Genomic DNA, 18,994 nt, shown 5'->3' with positions numbered 1-18,994 from the left:
TTTTATATAATAATAGCTTTTATTATAATTTTTCTTACTATAAAATCTATAAGTTATTTTAAATTAGTAATTTACTTTCTTATAGCCTTTTTTATTATAAATATTATAAATTCTATTAAACTTTCTATAGTTTAAGGTATTAATATTTATTTTTTTTAATTAAGTTTTATTATTTTTAATAATATAATTTTTTTATTTTTTTTCTTAGTTAGCCTAAGGTTAATATCTTATAATTTAGCTGTTTTTTTTATTTTTTTATTTTTACTTCTTTTCTTATTATTAATTATTAATTATAATAGCTTTTTAAATAAATATAATAAATATAATTTTTTATTAATTAATTTTATAAATTTTATTTTTAACTTTTAATTTTAAATTATAATAATATATCTTCTTTTTTAATTCCTTAGTTTAATTAATTTTACTAAGTAATTAAATAAAAGTTAAAGTATATTTATAATATAATTCTTTTTATTTAAGGTTTTAAAGTTTTTTTTTACTTCTTAAGCTTTATTAATAATTCTAAAGGATTTTTTTAATTATTTTTTAAAGTTTTTATAACCCTTAAAGACTTTTTTTATAAGTTTACTTTACTAAGCTAAATTATTCTTTTTATCCTTAAAAAGTATCTTAAACTAATTAGCTATTATATTCTTAGTATATATTCTTATATATTAGATTTTTTTTTTAAATTATTTTCTAGGAATATCTTTAAATAGTAATACTTAAAGTAAGTTTATAATTTATTAAGAAATTAGTAAAGTTTAATAGTATTTTTATTAAACTTTTTTAATTATTTAATTTTTAAAACTTTTCCTAGTTTTAATTTATTATTTATAAGAATAGCTAATATTATTATAAGTATTATAATAAGTGCTATCTAAGGGTTTACCCCTAGTAGGTTACTAAGTTATTACTATAAATTATTAATAGTTTATATATATTAAGTAATAGTTTATTAATCTATAAGGCGCTATATATATAAGTCTTAGATTATATATTTTATATTTTTTATATAAGTTCTAGTGCTTTATTTTTATTACTTATATTATTTATATTCTTATTTAAAAGCTTTTATTAAAGTATTTTACTAGTTATAAGTTATTTTTACTAATATATTTTTAAATTTAATATTACTATTTAACTAGTAATTACTTAAAGCTTAGCTCTTATAATTAATATTATATTCTAGGATATTAAAAGTTAATATTTATATTTTTTAATTTTATATTACTTATAAGGTCTAGTAATTATTTAAATAAGAGTTATTAATATATAATAAATTATATACTAGATAGTTAATATAAGGTAAATTCCTAAGGGATAAATCTAGTAAATAATTCTAGGTTTATATTAATAAAGTAGTTAAGAAACTTAATAAATAATATAAATAATAGTAAATAATATTACTAGATAATAAAAGTATAAAATATATTATAATCTTAATTTTATATTAATAACTAGCTATTTAAAATTATCTTTAAGTAAATATAAAAAGTATATATATATTTTATTATTTACTAATATTTACTTTTCTAAAGTAAATATCCTTTATATTAGGAATTTATTTACTAGTGTTTACTTTCTTAAAGTAAATATAATCTTAATTAGCTATATTACCTAAAGGTTTATTTATTATATATACCCTATAGGTTTATTTATTATAATTATAAGTTATTGGGTTATAATAGTAAGTATAAGAAGTGTATATATATCTTATTATTTATAAATATTTACTTTCTTAAAGTAAATATTTTTTTATATTAGGAATTTATTTATTAGTATTTACTTTCTTAAAGTAAATATAATTTTAATTAGCTATATTAGCTAAAGGTTTCTCTGTTATATATACCCTATAAGTTTATTTATTATAACTATAAGTTGTTAGGTTATAATAGTTATAATAGTCTAATATCCTAAGAATTACTTATATATATTAATTTAGTATATAAGACTACTAGCTAGTTATTAATTCTTTTTTAATTAGTAGTATACTTTAAGGTTATCCTAGGGTATATACTATATTATATTCCTTAAGAGTTTAGGTTATAATATATATATAGTAATATTAACTTATTTTTTTTAAATATACTTATAATAAGCTTATATTCTAGTATATAACAGCTTATTTTTTAAAAATAAATATTATAAGCTAAACTAGGAGAGGTTAATAGCTTTAAATTAGTATTATAAGTTATATTTTTAAAAAATAAAAGTATATACTTTTAATTTTATAGCCTTAGATACCTAAATATAACAGGCTTAACTTATCCTAGAAGATTATATAAAAGCTTCTATTATGGTTATAGCTTATCCAGCATTTACCTATTATAATCTTACACTTCCGCTCCGCCTATTGTTAAGTGATGTCCTGTTGGAAGCTATATAGTAAAGTATTCTTTATTTCTGTAATATTTTCTAAAATTATATACAGCTTCTTTACAGCAATAGGCGCTATGCGTAGCAGGAGTTCAGTATAAACAACTGTATCGTTTAGACTTAAACCCATTAATTGTTCCTTGGATGATATTTTTGATGCAGAGCCCGTTCTAAAAGTCGCGCGATCGAGAGATCTGGGCAGATCTGGAGAAGTCGAAGGACCTGCAAAGCTGTGTACCGCTCGCTGAAGCGTTGTTAAAGAAAGAGAAAAAACAAAAACGGAGGGGGAGGAAAAAAGAAATTGATTGGGGATTGGCAAAAAGTTCACCTATGGTACCGTAGGTTATGAAAACCCTGTTTATAGATTTTCTTGCACCTGGAATTGAACCTAGAATGCGCTTGCTTGTTTGTAAGGGTTGGGACACTAACCGCTTGGCTAATGCCCGACTTAGACTCATTTATAACTATTTATATAACCTATGTATAGCGCGAAATGAGCTCTGCTACTCGGATCAAGCTCGGCTTACCTTTTAGTTATAGACCTAAAAACGTCATAGAAACTAGTCACATGTAGAACACCTCCAGGAGGGAAGAAAGATTAAATTGGTTAATAGAGACATCCCCAAACCCTTGTGGAAGAGGGTCATTAATATTGTTGGGGTTAACTGCAGTTTCCGGTCCTGGAGTTGCAAAATGTTCTTCTAGTGACTGTCCACCCAGCCAGATTAGTGTGCTTTCAGCTCCAGAGTAGATGTCTTTCATATAGCGGACTTGATGTGTCTTCTCTTCCATATATTGTTGATTAATGCAAACGGCATCGATCCGGATGGTGTATTGATCGTACGGATGTCTTAAGTAGACGAGAATCTCATGTAGATGGCTTGTCACTAAAAATTCCTTGCCATCGACACTGCCACACAAGGCATATATTATTATATAATGGTTATGCTTCCGTGTGTTTTTCACTTATCCAATAAAAATACTTGCAATAGTAAGTACATTACTGCATGCAAAGCAAGGTAATTAAACAATATGTGGCGCCCTTACTCATGGCAGAGGGCGGTTGGTGCACCCACCTCGGACTGTAGCTTTGCAGCCAGAGTCACAAGCATGAACGATGGCTTGAGAAAAGGCGACTCAAGCTTGAGCAGCTAAAACACGCTGAAGCCGTGAATGACGGGGCAGCCAAGCATGGATAAGCCTTAATTCCTCCCTGCTCCATGCTAATCCCAGGCTGGTTAGGAGAACTTTGACGATACAATTGCTAGGGGCTTAAGGTGAACAAAGACGCTGAACAGGACATAGACAAGCATCCATCGCCACAGCCAGGAATCGAGCCGGCACAGGAAATGTTGACACGCAGGCGAGCATTGTGCAAAGTCTAACTGCCTAAGTGGATGAGCATTCTGGACAAAACTATGTAGGTGGTATTAACATTCGTTATTACATCACTGCCACTTAAATATATACATTGTAATTGGTTGATAGTTGACCAATCTTTCCAACCATGTAGGTATTGACACGCAGGCTTGCATTATGCAGAGTGTAAATGCCTAATTCGGTGAGCTTTGCGGACCATTAATTGGCTGAGAGACCATGCCTGCCTGATCATATCCACCCTAGGGTATGACGTATCCGATGTGGCATTACAGGCCTCATATCATTTGTATGTATCCAATCAGAGGTTCAAAAAAGTTTCTGAGGCGATACCATCAAAAATGGAATCTCGCAGGGCTTGGATTTCGGGGCTGAGGGCTGTGAACATCATCTTGTGGCTTTAGGTCATAGCAGCATGTGAACAAGCCTGACAATATCCAATCAAATCATGCCATGCTTCACTATCTATTGTTCATTTTTTGTTCTCACAATGTATGTGTTTTGTCTGAAAAGCCTTGCTTGTTCAATCCAGTGGAGATAATGCCCGTTGTTGATAGATAAATATCCAACGACGTTCCCCTCTTCTTTTTTGTTGTACTCTAGCAGACTATTCAAAGTCCAACTATTTTCCCGCTCTTTGACTTCATAACTTGTCTTCGAATCGTGGCCTGTCTCTATAATTAAGCAAGTGTCACATCAAAACTTATTCCTGGCCTTGACCCGCCACCCAAGATGACAACTCCTGGGACCATAAAAAACGATGGCTTACATATCAGCTCCCAACCCTCATTGAATGTTGTCTCTACAATTGAGACAAATGATTGCAACAGCTGCCCTTCGATTATTCTAGGTACCACTTCAACCTCAAGTTCCTCTCTAGCAGCGGTAGATACTCCTGCAAGCCCTAGCGTCTCATCAGATTCACCTATCAATGACGATACAGGTGTCTGCGGTGCCTACATTACCCCACCCCCAATTCGTCTTCCGGATCGTCAGTTTCAACTCACGTGGTCCAGCGCCGCTTAGGAGTGGGAAAACAGAAAACAAATGTATGATGAAAAATTTCGGTTCTGGACAAGCTTATGAATTCGTCTCACACACACAGGTCCTGTATTTCTTCTAGTATTGGTATTTCTCTCGTGTAGTGTTCCACTCCTTTTCTTAGTCTACTCCAGGCGCATCAGTGGCTTCATCAGACTCTTTTGGTTGAGGTGTAGGTGGGTCGTCTTCTTGATCTTCATTCTCTTCATCTTCATTCTCTTGAAGTTTATTGAGTTTCTTGTAGTGAAACCTGGCCATCATCCGCTGGGCGCTTTCTCTGGCAACAACGGCATCACCATGGCTCTTCTCGCAGCCTTCCAGGGCCACTTGAAGATCGCTCACAACTGCTTTAGCTGCTTCAATATCCCCAATCGCCGCTAGGGATTTAGCATCGATTGTGAGTTTATTAACGCAATCAGTCGAGTCCCTTACGGCCCTAGCTGCCGCCGTAGCTTTCTGTGCATCCTCCGTGACTCTTATGGCGAAATCTGATGTAAGCTCAGCCGTTTCATCATAGCGTATCTTCCCTTCAGGTGATTGCCTCGCTGCTTCTTCGTGATAGAAGCCTGCAAGTCCGACATAGTGGGAAGACAGGGCATCGCGCATCATTTTTGTTGCCAAGTGGTGAACCTGAAGCTCGCATCTCTCTGCCGCTGCGGCTTCATCCCTGGCCCAGGTCAAAAGCGACGAGGCACGTATCTTGGCCTTCTCAGCGTTGTCGGTGATCTCAGCTGCGACCTCTCGATGATGCTCCCGTACATACTGCCACGTTACGCAGAGAGAACTCCCAAGAAGCCACCACCCGGTCCACGGGTGAAAAGCGAGCCACAAGAGGGGGAAATGAGACCATGAGGGAATCCTTTGACGAAGGTTCACGTAGAGTATTATGTAGTTGCGATATCCATATCGCAAAGGGCCAGCTATATTTGTCGTAGCGCAGATAGTCCCTATTAGAGCCAGGATACCAAGGAATATCCATTGCAAATATGGACTGGAGAAGGCCTCAGTAACCCTAAAAGAGGACGCAACAAGCCATGCCGCCGGAATGATTATACCTAAGATTAAGTCAATGCATGTCGTGGTGGATAATATACTGCAGGGTAAAAAAACATACATTCGACAATGCCAGGCCTATAGCTCGAACTAAGTGTCGGAGAACCATAATATGTTCCTAGCGCCAAAAGTAGAGCTAGCCAGCAACTATTAGCCTCCTTACTTTACATAAGATGGATGCTACTTACATTGGACATGGGCTGGGTTGCTTATTTTGAAAGGCAAGATAGATTGACCTTGTTCAAGTGGCAAGATGGAATTGCCTCGTAGCAAGAAAAAGCCAAGTAAAAGAAACACAAATCCCGAACCTATGTAATGGTTAGAATTGCCTTGAGACGTTTCTGCATTTAACCTACTACTGCTATAAGCGGCTGCAAGTGCGCCATGTTTTGCTGTCGATTGAAAGAACAACAAAAATAAGAAGGCAATGAGTGTCCAATTCTGCTCTCCATCTATGAACTTGGCCGGTAGAAGATTTGTCGTGAGGGTAGGTTCAAAGAGAAGTGGGACAGCGGCGATAATAATAGCCCCTATGCTATGTGAATATAGGGTATTAAAGGATATTACGCGCAGTTACTTACAATAATGTTTGCCTTCACATACTAGCTCTTGTCGGAAAAGAGAGTAGTCTTTCAGCACAAATAGTACAGCCGCTACAAAAATAGCAGGAAAAGAATATGGTGAATCAAGCGAGGGAAGGAAAGTTAGACCTAATAACACAGCACCAAGGGCTTAAGAGACCACATAGTCAATTCTCTGCCATTCAAAGTATAACATATAGAGATAGCTTACGGAGGTGATTCGGTATAGAGGTGGCTGGATGGCATCTTGGACAGTCAGGATCGTCGCAAGGTTCTGTTGCCATGGTTGCTAAGCAATAGCGCTGGCCAGCTAAGGGTTATGGATATTGATGTCTATGATGCGCGGGCCCAGAGTGAAATTTAGGTTGTGTGTGAAAGATAAGAGTCAAAATGAAAAGCTAGGGTGCAGAGAGGATATTTAACCAAAACTGACCAGAGTTTCTCTATTATCACCTTGAAGTTATAGCTACCGCATGTGGTTATTTGTTGTAATTTCTTTTGATTTGAGAATTATTCAAGGCCTTAATGCCCAGCTTGAGCCGCACTTCGTTTATGCTTCCGTCCGCAGTAGCGTAGTCGATTTTAACCACACCCCTGGGCTTTTTATTTTATTTTTATTTTTTTTAGTTACCATGGCTTGACAACATGAAAACATGCTGTGGACATATCCCCATACTCTCAATGATTGCGAGGCTTAATTACAAATGTTGCCTGGCTACCAGAAGCCTGAACTCACCCCCTTCGCGTGCGCGACCCAAGGGCGTAACTAATTCTACTTTGCTTTTTTCCCACAGAAAGGCGCGGCTCAAAGGGACTTTTGTGTAGGTCCTCCATCTTCTATCTTGAACCAGCCAATGGCATCTTACGTCGGTTACTGCAATGATACAATAGCCTCGGTATTTTCCATCATATTTCAAAAGAGTGCTTGCGTGGCAATAACGCTAATGCATTGTCTGTGTCTCAAAAAAAGCCTTGCGTTGGGCTTATCAATTAACACGTTGCTGAAGAAAAGGTCGCCCTGCTCGGCGAATCAGGATACGTGTTCGGTGGCCATCTCGACTTCGGTGATGATGGAACCAACCATGAATCTACACGTTGTGGCACGGACGGACGTTGGGCGACAATGCATACATCGTTTAGCGTTGGTATAAATACAATCTACGTGCATGTAAGTGTACATATGTAGCATGCAGTGGGACCAATAGGCGCTAGTCATTGGAAAGCTGCAAAGCTACCTAATATCGAGTTCAAGATCTCGTGGAATGGCTGGTAGGCTTTGGCGGTGTAGGCAAAGTCGCTGCCAGCATAAAGCCCTGCCTCTGATAAAGATCAGCCTCTGAGGCCACTAGTACTCTCAGGGCCTTTTTGTGTGCTCAAGTGTGGACTGTTATATTACATAGGTAGGAAGAAGATTGGGCTGAATATCGATTGCACTTGTGGAAATTATAGCTGCAGGACTTGCTGCTTATAAAGCACTTGTGCGCAGGCTATTTATTGGTCAACAACTATCAAAATCAGAGAGTGTTTGTGAACCAATTCAACCCCATTGATAGCTGAGGCCTTGACCTCTCCAAATCGTCGACGTTGCTATCACATCCAGAGTCCACAAGGCAGCCAAGGTACAGATATAGATAGATAGGTTGGGTTGATTAGGCAGTCGGGCCGGCAAAAACCTTTTCATTCACAAAGGCCAACTCTATCACGCTGGGCAATCTCACTCAAGGGTCGCTATTAACCTGAAAATGGCAACTGGAAAGTATGATATTCCTTTGCTTCCTGCGCGATAGTAGCCAAGCAATTGCTGATTATGCATTACCAAGAAGAACGTATGATGACTACACTATAGGATGGGTAGCCACTATACCTTCTGGGGTAGCCGCATTTCGGGCGTTGCTGGACGAAGAACACGAGTCGCTTCCACCACAAGATGATCTGGACGACAACAGCTATGTTCTTGGCCGGATGGGGGGCCGTAATGTTGTTTTGGCATATCCCGGAGAGTCCAAGAGTACCCTTGCTGCCGAAATTGTATCCAATATGGCCTATTCCTTTCCCAAAATTCAGCTGAGATTGATTGTGGGAGTAGGCGGTGGTGCTCCGCAGCCAGAACCCGATCCGAAGAAGGACATTCGACTTGGCGATGTTGTTGTTGGCTTTCCCAATGGGGAAAACAGTAAGCCTGATTGTTTCCATCGCCTAAATAGGTGCATACTAACGGTGAGATAGATTGCGTGGTGCAGTGGGAGAAGAGCACGGGGGAAGAGGGCAGTTTTGTGGTGACATGTCATCTTAATGGGCCTCCTCCAGTATTCATCGAGGCAATTGAAGAGCTGAAATCAGTCCATGCGGCTGAAAATGGCACCATGCAGCGATACATTGATGAAGCCATCCAGTCAAATTCCCCCGGCATGGAAACCTTCAAGTATCCGGGGCTCGAGAAGGATCGATTGTTCCGATCAGGCTACATACACAAGGCCGTGAAGCCAAAGAGTGCGGACGGTTGTGCGGCATGTGATAGGGAGAAAATCATTGAGCGAACAACAAGGGAACCATCGCATGTCATGGTTCATTACGGCCAGATCGCCTCTAGCAACAAAGCGATGAAGGCTTCTAAGAAGCGGGATTCTCTTAGAAAAGAGTGGGGGGTTCTCTGTTTCGAGATGGAGGCGGCCGGTCTCACGAATGACTTGCCGTTTCTTCTCATCAGGGGCATTTGTGACTATTCAGACAGTCACAAGAATAATGAATGGCGGCCCTTTGCCTCTCTCACGGCCGCCGCATACTCCAAGGATCTCTTGATGGTGCTTCCGTCGCAGGAGGACGGGGCTATGCCGCCCGCAGCAGGATCTGCTCGGGAGGAATCTCATGTGGGAAAGGGATTGGGTGGGGAAGAAGTATCTGAATCTAACAGAGGCTCTGAAACCGAGAAGGAAGCTGAGACAGAAAGAGATTCTGTGTCTGGAATGTCAGGAGGGAGCGGAGAATCTGGTTCTGAAGGAGAATGGAAAGCCAGAGATGAATCCAACACGACAGACGCAGGCATCAAAGCTGATGTAGCGTCCAGCTCTGGACGAGAAAAATCTGTGGGGGGAACCAGAAGCTGCCAGAGGATCAAAAGCGCTGAAGGAGTCCAAAATGCTAGATACAACTGGAACAACGAAAGAGAACAAGGCGGACAAGTCTGAAATCCTAGGGGATGTTGGACTTGGTGGGGAGTCTAAGACAGAAGGGGGGTCTGAGACGGCTAACAACGCTGGACCCCAAATTGGATCTGGGCCGTTGAAGAAATCCAAATCCAAAAAAGGTGGAACTGGGAAGAAACCTGGATCTGTACGAGTACAGGAAGCCGGACAAGAGACTGGACCTGCGACGGAATCTTTGGCTCCCCCCAAGGCACCCCCGAAAGAATCTGGAGCCAAAAAAAAGGCCGGAACCAAATCAAAACGAGCCTCCAAGGTCACAAGAGAAGATGGCACTCTGGCAAAAGTTGGGACAAAAAAGAAGGCGAGAGATTCAAGCGGTGCTGTGACGACAGGTGGAGAAGCAATGGAAGCCACGGCGATTAAGAAGATGGCAGGAGAGATCAAAGCTATAACGATTGAGAAGACTGAAGAAGCGATGGAAGCCATGACAGTGGAGAAGGCTGGAGAAACGGAAGCCATGACAATTGGGAAGGCTGGAGAAATGATGGAAGCCATGACAATTGGGAAGATTGAAGAAATGATGATGGATTCTCAGGCCAAGGGAGAAGCTCTCGTTGGTAGACCGGAACCCAATCAGGAACCCAAGCCCGGAGGTTGCGGAACAAAAACAGAGTCCAACATCAAACAACGGGCTGCTATTTCAAGAGGCTCGGAAAGCCCAAGGAAAGCAAGCCATGCGAGAGCCCAAGCGCAACCGAGACTCTGTGGATGCAGGGGAAGGTGCTGGACACTAGAAATACCACTTGCTGGTCTCCAATACTCGTCGACCACAGATCTCTCGGCGGCCGTGAAGAGCGGTAACCTGTGGCTGCTGAGGATGATACTCCACAGGGGCGTTGACCCCAACAAGGCGGAACAACCTGGCGGCCAGAGTGCGCTGCACGAAGCAGCGTACTGGAACCGTCCCCATGCAGCGCAGATTATCATGGGGTTTATGGGTAAACGTACTATTCATGCAAAGAATCACGAGGGACTGACAGCGATTGAGGTGGCAAAGAAGCGGGGCAATGAGGATGTCGTTCGATTGCTGGAGGCTTATATGTGATGTCGTAGTAATGTCAATTCTTCTTCCACACTCCCTCTAATTACTTTTGATGCCAGAGACATTTCAAGTGGAACTCTTCAGCCCGACGTACCGTTTAGGCTAGCGTGCGGCTCTTCTTGCTAGCTGAGATTATGCGGAAGCTACGCTCTAGTGCCCAAGGTGGAGCCTTGGGGCTTTTCCGGGCATGACGTAGATTTCTCTGGGGTGATTACTACTTAGGTATCTGGGTACATATGTTATTATCGTTTCCGCAGCAGGGGTAGGCTACGATTGAAGACGCCTTGACGTTCCCGCAGCATACATGAGGCTCTTAAGGCGCCTTGCCGTTTGCCCGTGGCAGCTGTTGGGCGTAACTGCAGGTGCTCTAAAACGACCATAAATAGTGGACAAATGCATCCGGCAAGCAACATGTTTTTGTTAGTCTGTGTCTCTCATTGGACTCAACTTGATGTCTCGCCTTGGTCTCGGCTGCTATTTTGACCCTTTGCACTTTGACAGACTTTGAGAACCTTGAACCCTGCATTTCGCTGGCCTCGACCTATACTTTGTGCCAATTCATTTCATGTTCCCGGTCCTTTGATGTCTATCCCCCTCTCTCTCCCGGAGCTGCCAGCATGGGCCGCACAGCTGGCGGGCATCCTGCCGCTCACAGGCCTGGTCGAGCTGGTTGATGCCTCTGAAAAGCTGCATTCGCTCGAGCTCGCTGCCGCGGTGCCTCTGTGGAACTGGCCCGTCACGCCGGCCATGGCCCGGTCCCTGTTTTCCAACGACAACGCCGACGCGTGCTACCTAGACTCTGTGAGACAATCCCAGGCCTTGCACTGCATTGACGGTCGTTTCGGTGACCTGTACCCGTCCAGCACCCCCACCACGTCACTCATGTGTGGACAGACGAAGAGGCCGGCCACGGTCATCGCCAATCCGTGGCTCGACAGAGAGACGCCTCGCGGACGCAGACAGAAACTCAAGGTGATTGTATTGACGGAGAACCTTGACCGGCCCCAGCCACGCCTTTCCAGCTCCTCCAGTGCCCACCTTTGGATGTCTATCCTCGGATGGCTCTGTTGGGCCGGTGCTGGCATCACCTCCCTCTACGCCCGGCTGTATATAGCTGCCGCATACCTGGCCCTCATGCCGCTGACGGGAGCCACCATCGGCCTCACGCACGGCAATGCTCCTCGCCAGCTACTGGATACCACTCTCGACCACGCGCGCATGGTCGTTGCGACCCACAGTCTGAACGGGACTGCCTGGTGCGCCTTTTACGGCGAGAGCAAGCTGCTCAACACTCTGCTCAACAGGCCGCTCTGCCGTGTCGACGCCAGGCCGTCGGGCCGCCTCCTCCCCCTCGGGCTGCTGCTGCGGCTCCTCATCGCGGGCCAGTGGGTGCTGAGCGTGGGATCATGCGCCCTGCGGGACTGGAACGCCATCGTCATCTTCGCGTGGCTCATGTTCTGCATCCTCTACAGCGCGTTTGTGTACCCTCTGCGGGTGTGTGTCCAGGACTGGCTGCGGCAGAGCTGCAATCTGAGCGCCGAGTGCATCGACGTCGAGTTCACGACGCGCAGGTCCATGCTCTCCGCACTCGTCTGCCTTAACCCCGACACGAAGGAGAGACGCACTGCGTGGATCGATCCAATTCTTCGCCAGTCCGAAGACCGAGACTCGTGGCAGAGAGAGCTCCTGAATTATATACTTACCAGTGAGAGAAACCGGACCTGTTTACTTGAATCATGCTGACGAAGCTCCCGGCAGAGAGGACCCCAGGTGATGCTATAGCGAATCAGTATTGGTGGAAATTCATCGAAGAGGGCTACAATGCTGGGGACAAGATCAAGGACAAGATTGAACACATAATGAAATTAAGCATTTAGCGACCGGTCACGCATAAATTCCGTTGTATCCCACACAGTTGGGCGGATGACCCAAGAATGAGACATGTACCGATCATTGTCTTACATGTAGACATGGGCAGCGTTAGGAATACCTAGGCCTAGACGATGGCGATGATATCAAATACTATTGCCCCTCCCTTATTGTGTCAAAAAGACGCTGCAAATTACATGTAAGGAAAATAAGGAAGAGGGCAAATTGGGGGGTTGAGAACTTGAAGTGTTTGACCGATAGCGAGCCCCGTATTCTCCATGTCGTGGCCTTGCTGCCCAACGCTGGCAGAGGAGCCGAGCCTATCATCCAAAGTTCTTGTTGCAGGTATATATGTAACAGCAGAGACACTTTGGCGATGGTTTTTTTCAGCAGAAGCATCTGTGTTTTCTTGTCACTATATCCTGGTTTGACCCCCGGTCAATGACTATGGCCCAACGCACCCTTAGTCGCGATGCCTACACTGTGGGATGGATCTCCGCCCTCTCCGTTGAGTTTGCTGCTGCGGAGCAGCTGCTCGACGAAGAGCACGGCGACGTTGCTCTGGATCACGACGACGATAGCCTCTACACGCTGGGCAGCATCGGTAAGCACAATGTCGTAATTGCGTGCCTGCCGGCTGGCTCCACGGGCACTAATTCCGCCGCCGCGGTCGCCACCCGGATGAAGGCCCAGTTTCCCTCAATTCGCTTCGGCCTCATGGTCGGTATTGGAGGAGGCGTCCCAGGGGTCACAGCGGACATTCGCCTCGGCGACGTAGTCGTGAGCCAGCCGTCAGCGAGGAGCGGAGGTGTGATACAGTACGACTTTGGGAAGAGCACGCCGGACGGGTTTGCGAGAACGGGCTTCCTCAGTCCTCCGCCGAGGATCCTCCTGAGCGCGCTGGCCAAGATGCAGGCGCAGAGCCTCCGAGGGAGAAGCGTCTTTGCGTCGCACCTGTCGCGGTTCGACGGCCTCTCCGAGTTTAGGCGTGACCACGCGGGACCCGACCAGCTGTTTGAATCCAATTATGACCATGTGGGCGGGCCTACCTGTGAGGGCTGCGACCAGAAACAGCTGGTCAAGCGGACGCCCGGTAGGGGAGAGAATCAGGTCAAGGCTCATTATGGCACGATTGCCTCTGGGAACATGGTGATGAGGTCCGGTCGGGCACGAGACAAGCTGAGCTGCGAGCTCGGAGACGTGCTCTGCTTCGAGATGGAAGCTGCCGGGCTTATGAATGGCTTGCCGTGCCTGGTGATTCGAGGTAGGGACGGCCTGTTCCACATAGGCGTCGCATTAATACCATATCATGGGTGTGTGTTAACGGATGGCGGGTCTAGGCATTTGCGATTATGCAGACTCGCACAAAAACAAGACGTGGCAGCCATACGCGGCGGCGACAGCAGCAGCCTATGCCAAGGAGCTCCTCCTCACCATCCCCGGTATAATCCACGCTCAGGGTCATGAGCCAGACAGAGGGCCGACAATAAGCAGCGACAGGCGGATTCGTACCGAACCCTTGCCCAACGTGCGTGTTTCTGCGGGCGACAATTCGGGGTTCATTGTGGGAGCAAACTATGGGAATATCAGTGGAACCAGCTTGTTGGGTCGATTTCATTAATTCTTTGTTATAGATGATGATTTATCATTGCGTAAACAATTTTTTTTGGAAAAAAAGCAGCTGTAATAAATAGGACGCTATTTTCGGGCATGTGGGCATATATACTTTACGGATGTTATAAAACCTCGCTCAGTTTAACGGCTCTTATTCTAGCTCTCTTGCTTCATGTTCCTTACCAGAGCTACCCCTCCGCTATTCTCGCAAAAAAAAAAAAAAAAATCCCTGTCAAGCGATTCACTATTCCCACCTTGATCCTTTGAGTTTCTTAGTAACACAGTAGACAAACAGACTATATGTAGACACCACAAGTTAGATATTACGGGGAACGTTATGAGGGCTACAGCTCTGTGTGTATTTGCTGTGGTGTGTAGGATCTAGCGTTCCATGTGTACATTGTGCACTCTTGTAGCCCCCAACGCCATGATCCTGGTCGAAACCTTGATCCCAACCGCCGTGATTCTGAGGTCCTCTTTGTCCAACTGTGATGTTGTTGTAATTACATGTAACCCATCTGATGGATACAGGATGTATTACTAGTAGTGCTGGCAATGACCATTCGCCGTTGCTGTCGTCATTCAGCCCCTTTGAAAATGCCACTGGGAATTTCTCATGACAGATTCAGCCTTGCTTTGCTCTTCTCGTCAAACCACTGTGACGGCTCCGCCGACTGGGCCGAGCTCAGCAAGTTGATGACGGTCCTGTGGCCTCGCTGCGACGCCCTCGTCAGGGCCGTGGTGCCATCCAAGTCGGTCGCGCCGGCGGCAGCCCCGCGGGAGAGCAGGAGCCGCGTGGTGAAGTCGTTGCCGCGCTCGGCTGCGGCCATCAGGGCCATCTCGCCGCGAAGGCCGCGCGCGTTGGCATCGGCGCCATGGTCGAGCAGCAGCTGGACGACGCGTGCGTGGTCGGCCGTGGTGGCTGCCATGAGCGCGTCGTGCCCCCTGAACTGGTCCTTGGCATCGACGTCGGCGCCAGACGCCAGCAACAGCTCAACCACGGCCGGATTCCCACGCCGCGCCGCTCTCATCAGCGCCGTGCCCTCCTCCCAGCTGTTGACGTTGACGTCGGCGCCGCGCTCCAGCAGCAGCCGCACCACCGCCTCCTGGTCCCTGTCGACGGCCCTCATCAGCGCCGTCCTGGCGGCCCAGTCCCGGGCATCCATGTCGGCGCCGCGGTCGAGCAGCAGCCGCACGATGGACTCACGCCCCTCCTCGGCGGCCTTAATCAGCGCCGTGTCTTGTTGCGGAGTGCTCCGGGCATCCACCTCGGCGCCGTTGTCCAGGAGCAGGCAGATGAGCTCCTCGTGGTTCCGCTCCACCGCGCGCGTCAAGGCCGTCCATTTCCGCGGGCGATCCTGCGCATTGACGTTGGCGCCGAGGGCCATCAACCGGCGCGCCGCCGTGGCGTGGCCTCCTTCGACCGCCAGCATCAGCGGTGTCACGCCAGCCTCGTCGGCGACGCTCGTGTCGGCACCGCTGCCGAGCAGCAGCTCCATGACCGTCGCGTGATTCTGCAGCACGGCTCTCATCAGGGCCGTGCGGCCGTCCATGCAGTCCCGCTTGTCCGGGCTGGCGTTGTGCTCCAACAAGAGACGAACGACGGCGTCCTGCTCCTCGTCGCGCTCCGTCGCCCACATGAGCGCCGTCCGGCCGCCGCTTCTCTCCTGCCGGTCGACGTCGGCGCCGTGCCCGAGGAGCTCCTCAACCACTGCCGCGTGCCCTGCCTCGGCGGCCATCATGAGCGCTGTGCGTCCGCCGCTCCTCCATGTCTCTTGGCCGTTGACATCGGCGCCGTGCCCCAGGAGCTGCGCGACAATGGCCCTGTGCCCGCCCCCCGGCGGCCATCATCAGCGCCGTCTGCTCATCGAGCCTCCTCCGCTTGTGGACGTCGGCGCCGTGGCCGAGCAGCGTCTGGACTATCGCGGCGTGGCCTCGCTGTGCCGCCCTCATCAGCGCCGTCTGCCCCCAAAAGTCCTGGTTGTCGACCTGCGGCGTCCGCTTCAGCAGCGCCTCCACGACGGCTTCGTGACCCTGCTCCGCCGCAAGCCCCAGCGGCCTTTGCTTCCGGTCGTCCTCGGCCTCCACGTCGGCGCCGAGATGGAGGAGGCGCCGCACAATCTCCAGGTGTCCCTGCCTCGCCGCCTTGCCCAGCGCCGTCTGCCGCCTCTGATCCTTGGCGTTGACGTCCACTCCATGCTTGATGAGCAGGTCCGTGACTCCCTGATGGCCCTGCGCCGCCGCCCACATGAGCGTGGTCCCGCCCCGGCCGTCCTTTGCGTTGGCATCGGCGCGGTGGCGGAGCAGCAGCTCTACCATGTCCTGGTGCCCTCCGCTCGCGGCGCAGTGGAGGAGCGTGCGGCCGAGGTCGTCGCGCTCGGTGATTTTGCGGCTCCAAAACTTCCAGGCGTCGTCGGTCAGCGTCTTGTCGACAAACGACTTGATGCCGAAATAAGCAGCCACGTGCAGCCACGACATGTTCCCCCCCGGGCGGCGCATCGTCCGCTCCCGGCTCCTTGGTCCTGCGGTACACCTGCCACCAGCGCAGCCCCAGGGGAGAGCCGTCGCGGAACAAGGGTCGCGACCGCTCCAGGACCTTGTTGGCGTGCTGCTTCGACTGCCGGGCGTGCTCTGGCCAGTACATGGTGGCATAGTCCAGGAGCGGCGATGGGCTTTGCGCCTCACTCTGCTCCAGGCAGCTCAGGCAGTGCCTGGCGAGCTCGAGGTGCGCCTCCTCGGGCCGGATACCAAAGGGCTTCGCGACGCCCAGCAGATAGTCCCTGGCCGACTGGTGGACCAAGTGGACGGCGTCGTCGTGAATCCTCAGGAGGCCCTCGCAGCAGACCACCTGCTCGCGGCACGCCTGGAGGCTGCTGACGAGACATGCCGGCCCATCACCGCATCCCGCCAGCCCTCGCAGCTCCTGCAGCTCTTCAAGCCGCAGCGGGCGCATCGCCGTAGCGACCCAGCGCAGGAGCCGCGCGCTCTCGTCCTGCTGCTGGGGCTGGATCTGGTCCAGGATGCGAGAGTAGATCTTGTTCAGGCCCTTGGGCAGACTGTGTATTGTCTCCCACACCTCCTGGCTCGTCTTCTTCTTGGCCAGCTCCTTGAGAATCAGGCCCACCCAGAGAAACGTACCGTCCGACTTGGCCTGGAGCATGTCGCACACCTTGGACGCAATCCCGTCCAGGCGGGAAAGCCTTCTGACGCCGTCGGCGATGCACCGCTCGATGTCGCTGGCCAGCGGCTTGTCGTTGTTGACATCGAGCCGCAGCCGGGTGAAGCCCTCCAGGCCATCCATCTGCCGGCTTAGCACCAGCAGCCGGAACCTCCCTGGGCTCGACCGCGCCTGGCCCTCGAGCGCCGTCAGCAGCCAGCCCGCCGACTCCCTCCCGCACTCGTCCAGTCCGTCCAGGACACACTGGACCGTCTGGAGCGCCACGTCGCCGAGGATCCTCTCGAAAATGTGCCAGAGCGTGTCGAACGAGGCTAGCGAGCTCGCCGCGTGGCTGGGCTTCAGGTAGTAGGAGGCGTGCTTGGCCAGGCCTGGGTGTTGCTCGATGAGCTGGAACAGTAGCCCGCTGAGGATGGCGACCGCTGTGTTGCGGTCTGCCTCGTTGCTCGAGCAGAAGAAGAACAGCAGCGTCACCAAAGGCTCCTGCTCCTGCCTTGCCCGCGCTTCGAGCTCCTCGATTACAAAGATGGAGAGCATTGTCTTGCCCATGCCAGGACCCCCGGTGATCCAGAGCAAGGCCGTATCCGAGCTCGGCTGGGAGCAGGTCAACCACGAGCGATAGAGCACGTTGTCCCGGATCCATTCGCAAGTCCCGGGCACCCTCCTGCCGTTGACGCGTATCAGCCTCCGGCGATCCATCTCGGGATTGTGGAGGTTGTCACGGCATATCCCATCGTGATCCGCATCTGCTAAGGATACATGTAAGTTTATTTGGCTTATACACCTCTCTGGTAGCATCTTTTGGTAAAAAGATGCCGAGAGCTCAGCCTGAAAGATTGGTTCATCTGCCTCCCCGCCATGCAGCATCTCCAAGGCTGCTGCTGCTTACATACCTTCATCACTGGACGTGCTCGGTTTGTAAAGGTGCACATGCAATTCCCCGTGGTTCGTTCCAAGCAATAGTCCATGGTTGCTCTGAGCTGAGGCCGAGACATTAGCCGCGAGAGCTCCAGCTACTATATCCATTCTCAGTAGCGCGAGGCGGAATAGAATTGGGGTTTACAACAAATTCGGCCTTGGGTATTAGAACGTAAGCGCTCCAATATCAGCCTAAGCAAATAGGAAGGGAGATTTTCCTGCCTCACGTCGTCGAGGTCGCTCACATATTATTACTCCCTATATAAATATGTATGTGGGCTTAAACCTTTGCCATGCAAGGGAACTGATATTATGTTTTTAATTGCAGGTGTAGTAGGTAGTAGCCATCTCAGCTACATGTAGTCATATAGCGTGTGATTGGCCGCTTTGATCGCCCCCTATTCCCCCATCGTGGATTGATTGGTGTGGACACGGGAGACGCTCAGCCGTCTCTCGTCGGGCATCAATAGTATCAACTTGAGCAGACGTGGCATGGCACACAGAGTGACAAGAGTATGTCGTTCATCACATAGGTACATGTAGCCAATGGGACCTCCCCTCGGTGTGCTGTGCACCAGTAATTCTCTCTGCCTCAGCCAACGATTCACAGCTCCGCAGCCGACTATGACTGTCGGGTTGTTTATGCAAGTTTGGGTGGACCAGGCTGGAAAACTTTGGGCATCTACGATATGTGGATACATGGTACAGATATCTGATTATTGGACGGTGCGTTTGCATGATG

At 48.0% G+C, this 18,994-nt stretch overlaps 5 protein-coding genes across 5 annotated transcripts; 3 read left to right on the top strand and 2 right to left on the bottom strand.

The window, feature by feature from the left end:
• Positions 1-4,917: 4,917 nt before the first annotated feature.
• On the bottom strand, positions 4,918-5,406 carry TrAtP1_006606 (uncharacterized protein; the record flags this gene model as incomplete). Its single annotated transcript, XM_014083178.2, has 1 exon — positions 4,918-5,406. One exon carries the CDS (start codon positions 5,404-5,406, stop codon positions 4,918-4,920), a length of 489 nt encoding a protein of 162 aa, XP_013938653.2.
• Positions 5,407-8,173: 2,767 nt separating this feature from the next.
• On the top strand, positions 8,174-10,679 carry TrAtP1_006605 (uncharacterized protein; the record flags this gene model as incomplete). The annotated part of the gene is made up of 4 exons (XM_066113195.1): positions 8,174-8,187; positions 8,255-8,604; positions 8,658-9,419; positions 9,496-10,679. The coding sequence occupies 4 exons, from the start codon at positions 8,174-8,176 to the stop codon at positions 10,677-10,679; spliced, it is 2,310 nt and encodes a 769-aa protein (XP_065969281.1).
• Positions 10,680-10,929: 250 nt separating this feature from the next.
• TrAtP1_006604 (uncharacterized protein) lies at positions 10,930-12,838 on the top strand. Its single transcript, XM_014083176.2, has 2 exons — positions 10,930-12,381; positions 12,435-12,838. The coding sequence occupies exons 1-2, from the start codon at positions 11,259-11,261 to the stop codon at positions 12,551-12,553; spliced, it is 1,242 nt and encodes a 413-aa protein (XP_013938651.1). The 5' UTR covers positions 10,930-11,258; the 3' UTR covers positions 12,554-12,838.
• Positions 12,839-12,925: 87 nt separating this feature from the next.
• On the top strand, positions 12,926-14,260 carry TrAtP1_006603 (uncharacterized protein). The gene is made up of 2 exons (XM_066113194.1): positions 12,926-13,809; positions 13,886-14,260. The coding sequence occupies exons 1-2, from the start codon at positions 12,987-12,989 to the stop codon at positions 14,164-14,166; spliced, it is 1,104 nt and encodes a 367-aa protein (XP_065969280.1). The 5' UTR covers positions 12,926-12,986; the 3' UTR covers positions 14,167-14,260.
• A 1,193-nt stretch (positions 14,261-15,453) lies between these two features.
• TrAtP1_006602 (uncharacterized protein) lies at positions 15,454-18,761 on the bottom strand. Its single transcript, XM_066113193.1, has one exon. The coding sequence runs from the start codon at positions 18,199-18,201 to the stop codon at positions 16,024-16,026; it is 2,178 nt and encodes a 725-aa protein (XP_065969279.1). The 5' UTR covers positions 18,202-18,761; the 3' UTR covers positions 15,454-16,023.
• Positions 18,762-18,994: the final 233 nt, after the last annotated feature.

This window comes from Trichoderma atroviride, chromosome 3, assembly GCF_020647795.1.
Source record: "Trichoderma atroviride chromosome 3, complete sequence".
NCBI lineage: Eukaryota > Fungi > Ascomycota > Sordariomycetes > Hypocreales > Hypocreaceae > Trichoderma > Trichoderma atroviride.
This window is presented reverse-complemented; position numbering and strand designations above follow the sequence as displayed.

Coding starts and splice junctions, on each gene's coding strand:
- TrAtP1_006604 (XM_014083176.2), top strand. CDS start 11,259: ATGTCTATCCCCCTCTCTCTCCCGGAGCTGCCAGCATGGGCCGCACAG. Junction 12,382..12,434: donor CCTGAATTATATACTTACCA/GTGAGAGAAACC, acceptor AGCTCCCGGCAG/AGAGGACCCCAGGTGATGCT.
- TrAtP1_006603 (XM_066113194.1), top strand. CDS start 12,987: ATGACTATGGCCCAACGCACCCTTAGTCGCGATGCCTACACTGTGGGA. Junction 13,810..13,885: donor GCCGTGCCTGGTGATTCGAG/GTAGGGACGGCC, acceptor TGGCGGGTCTAG/GCATTTGCGATTATGCAGAC.
- TrAtP1_006602 (XM_066113193.1), bottom strand. CDS start 18,201: ATGCTGCATGGCGGGGAGGCAGATGAACCAATCTTTCAGGCTGAGCTC.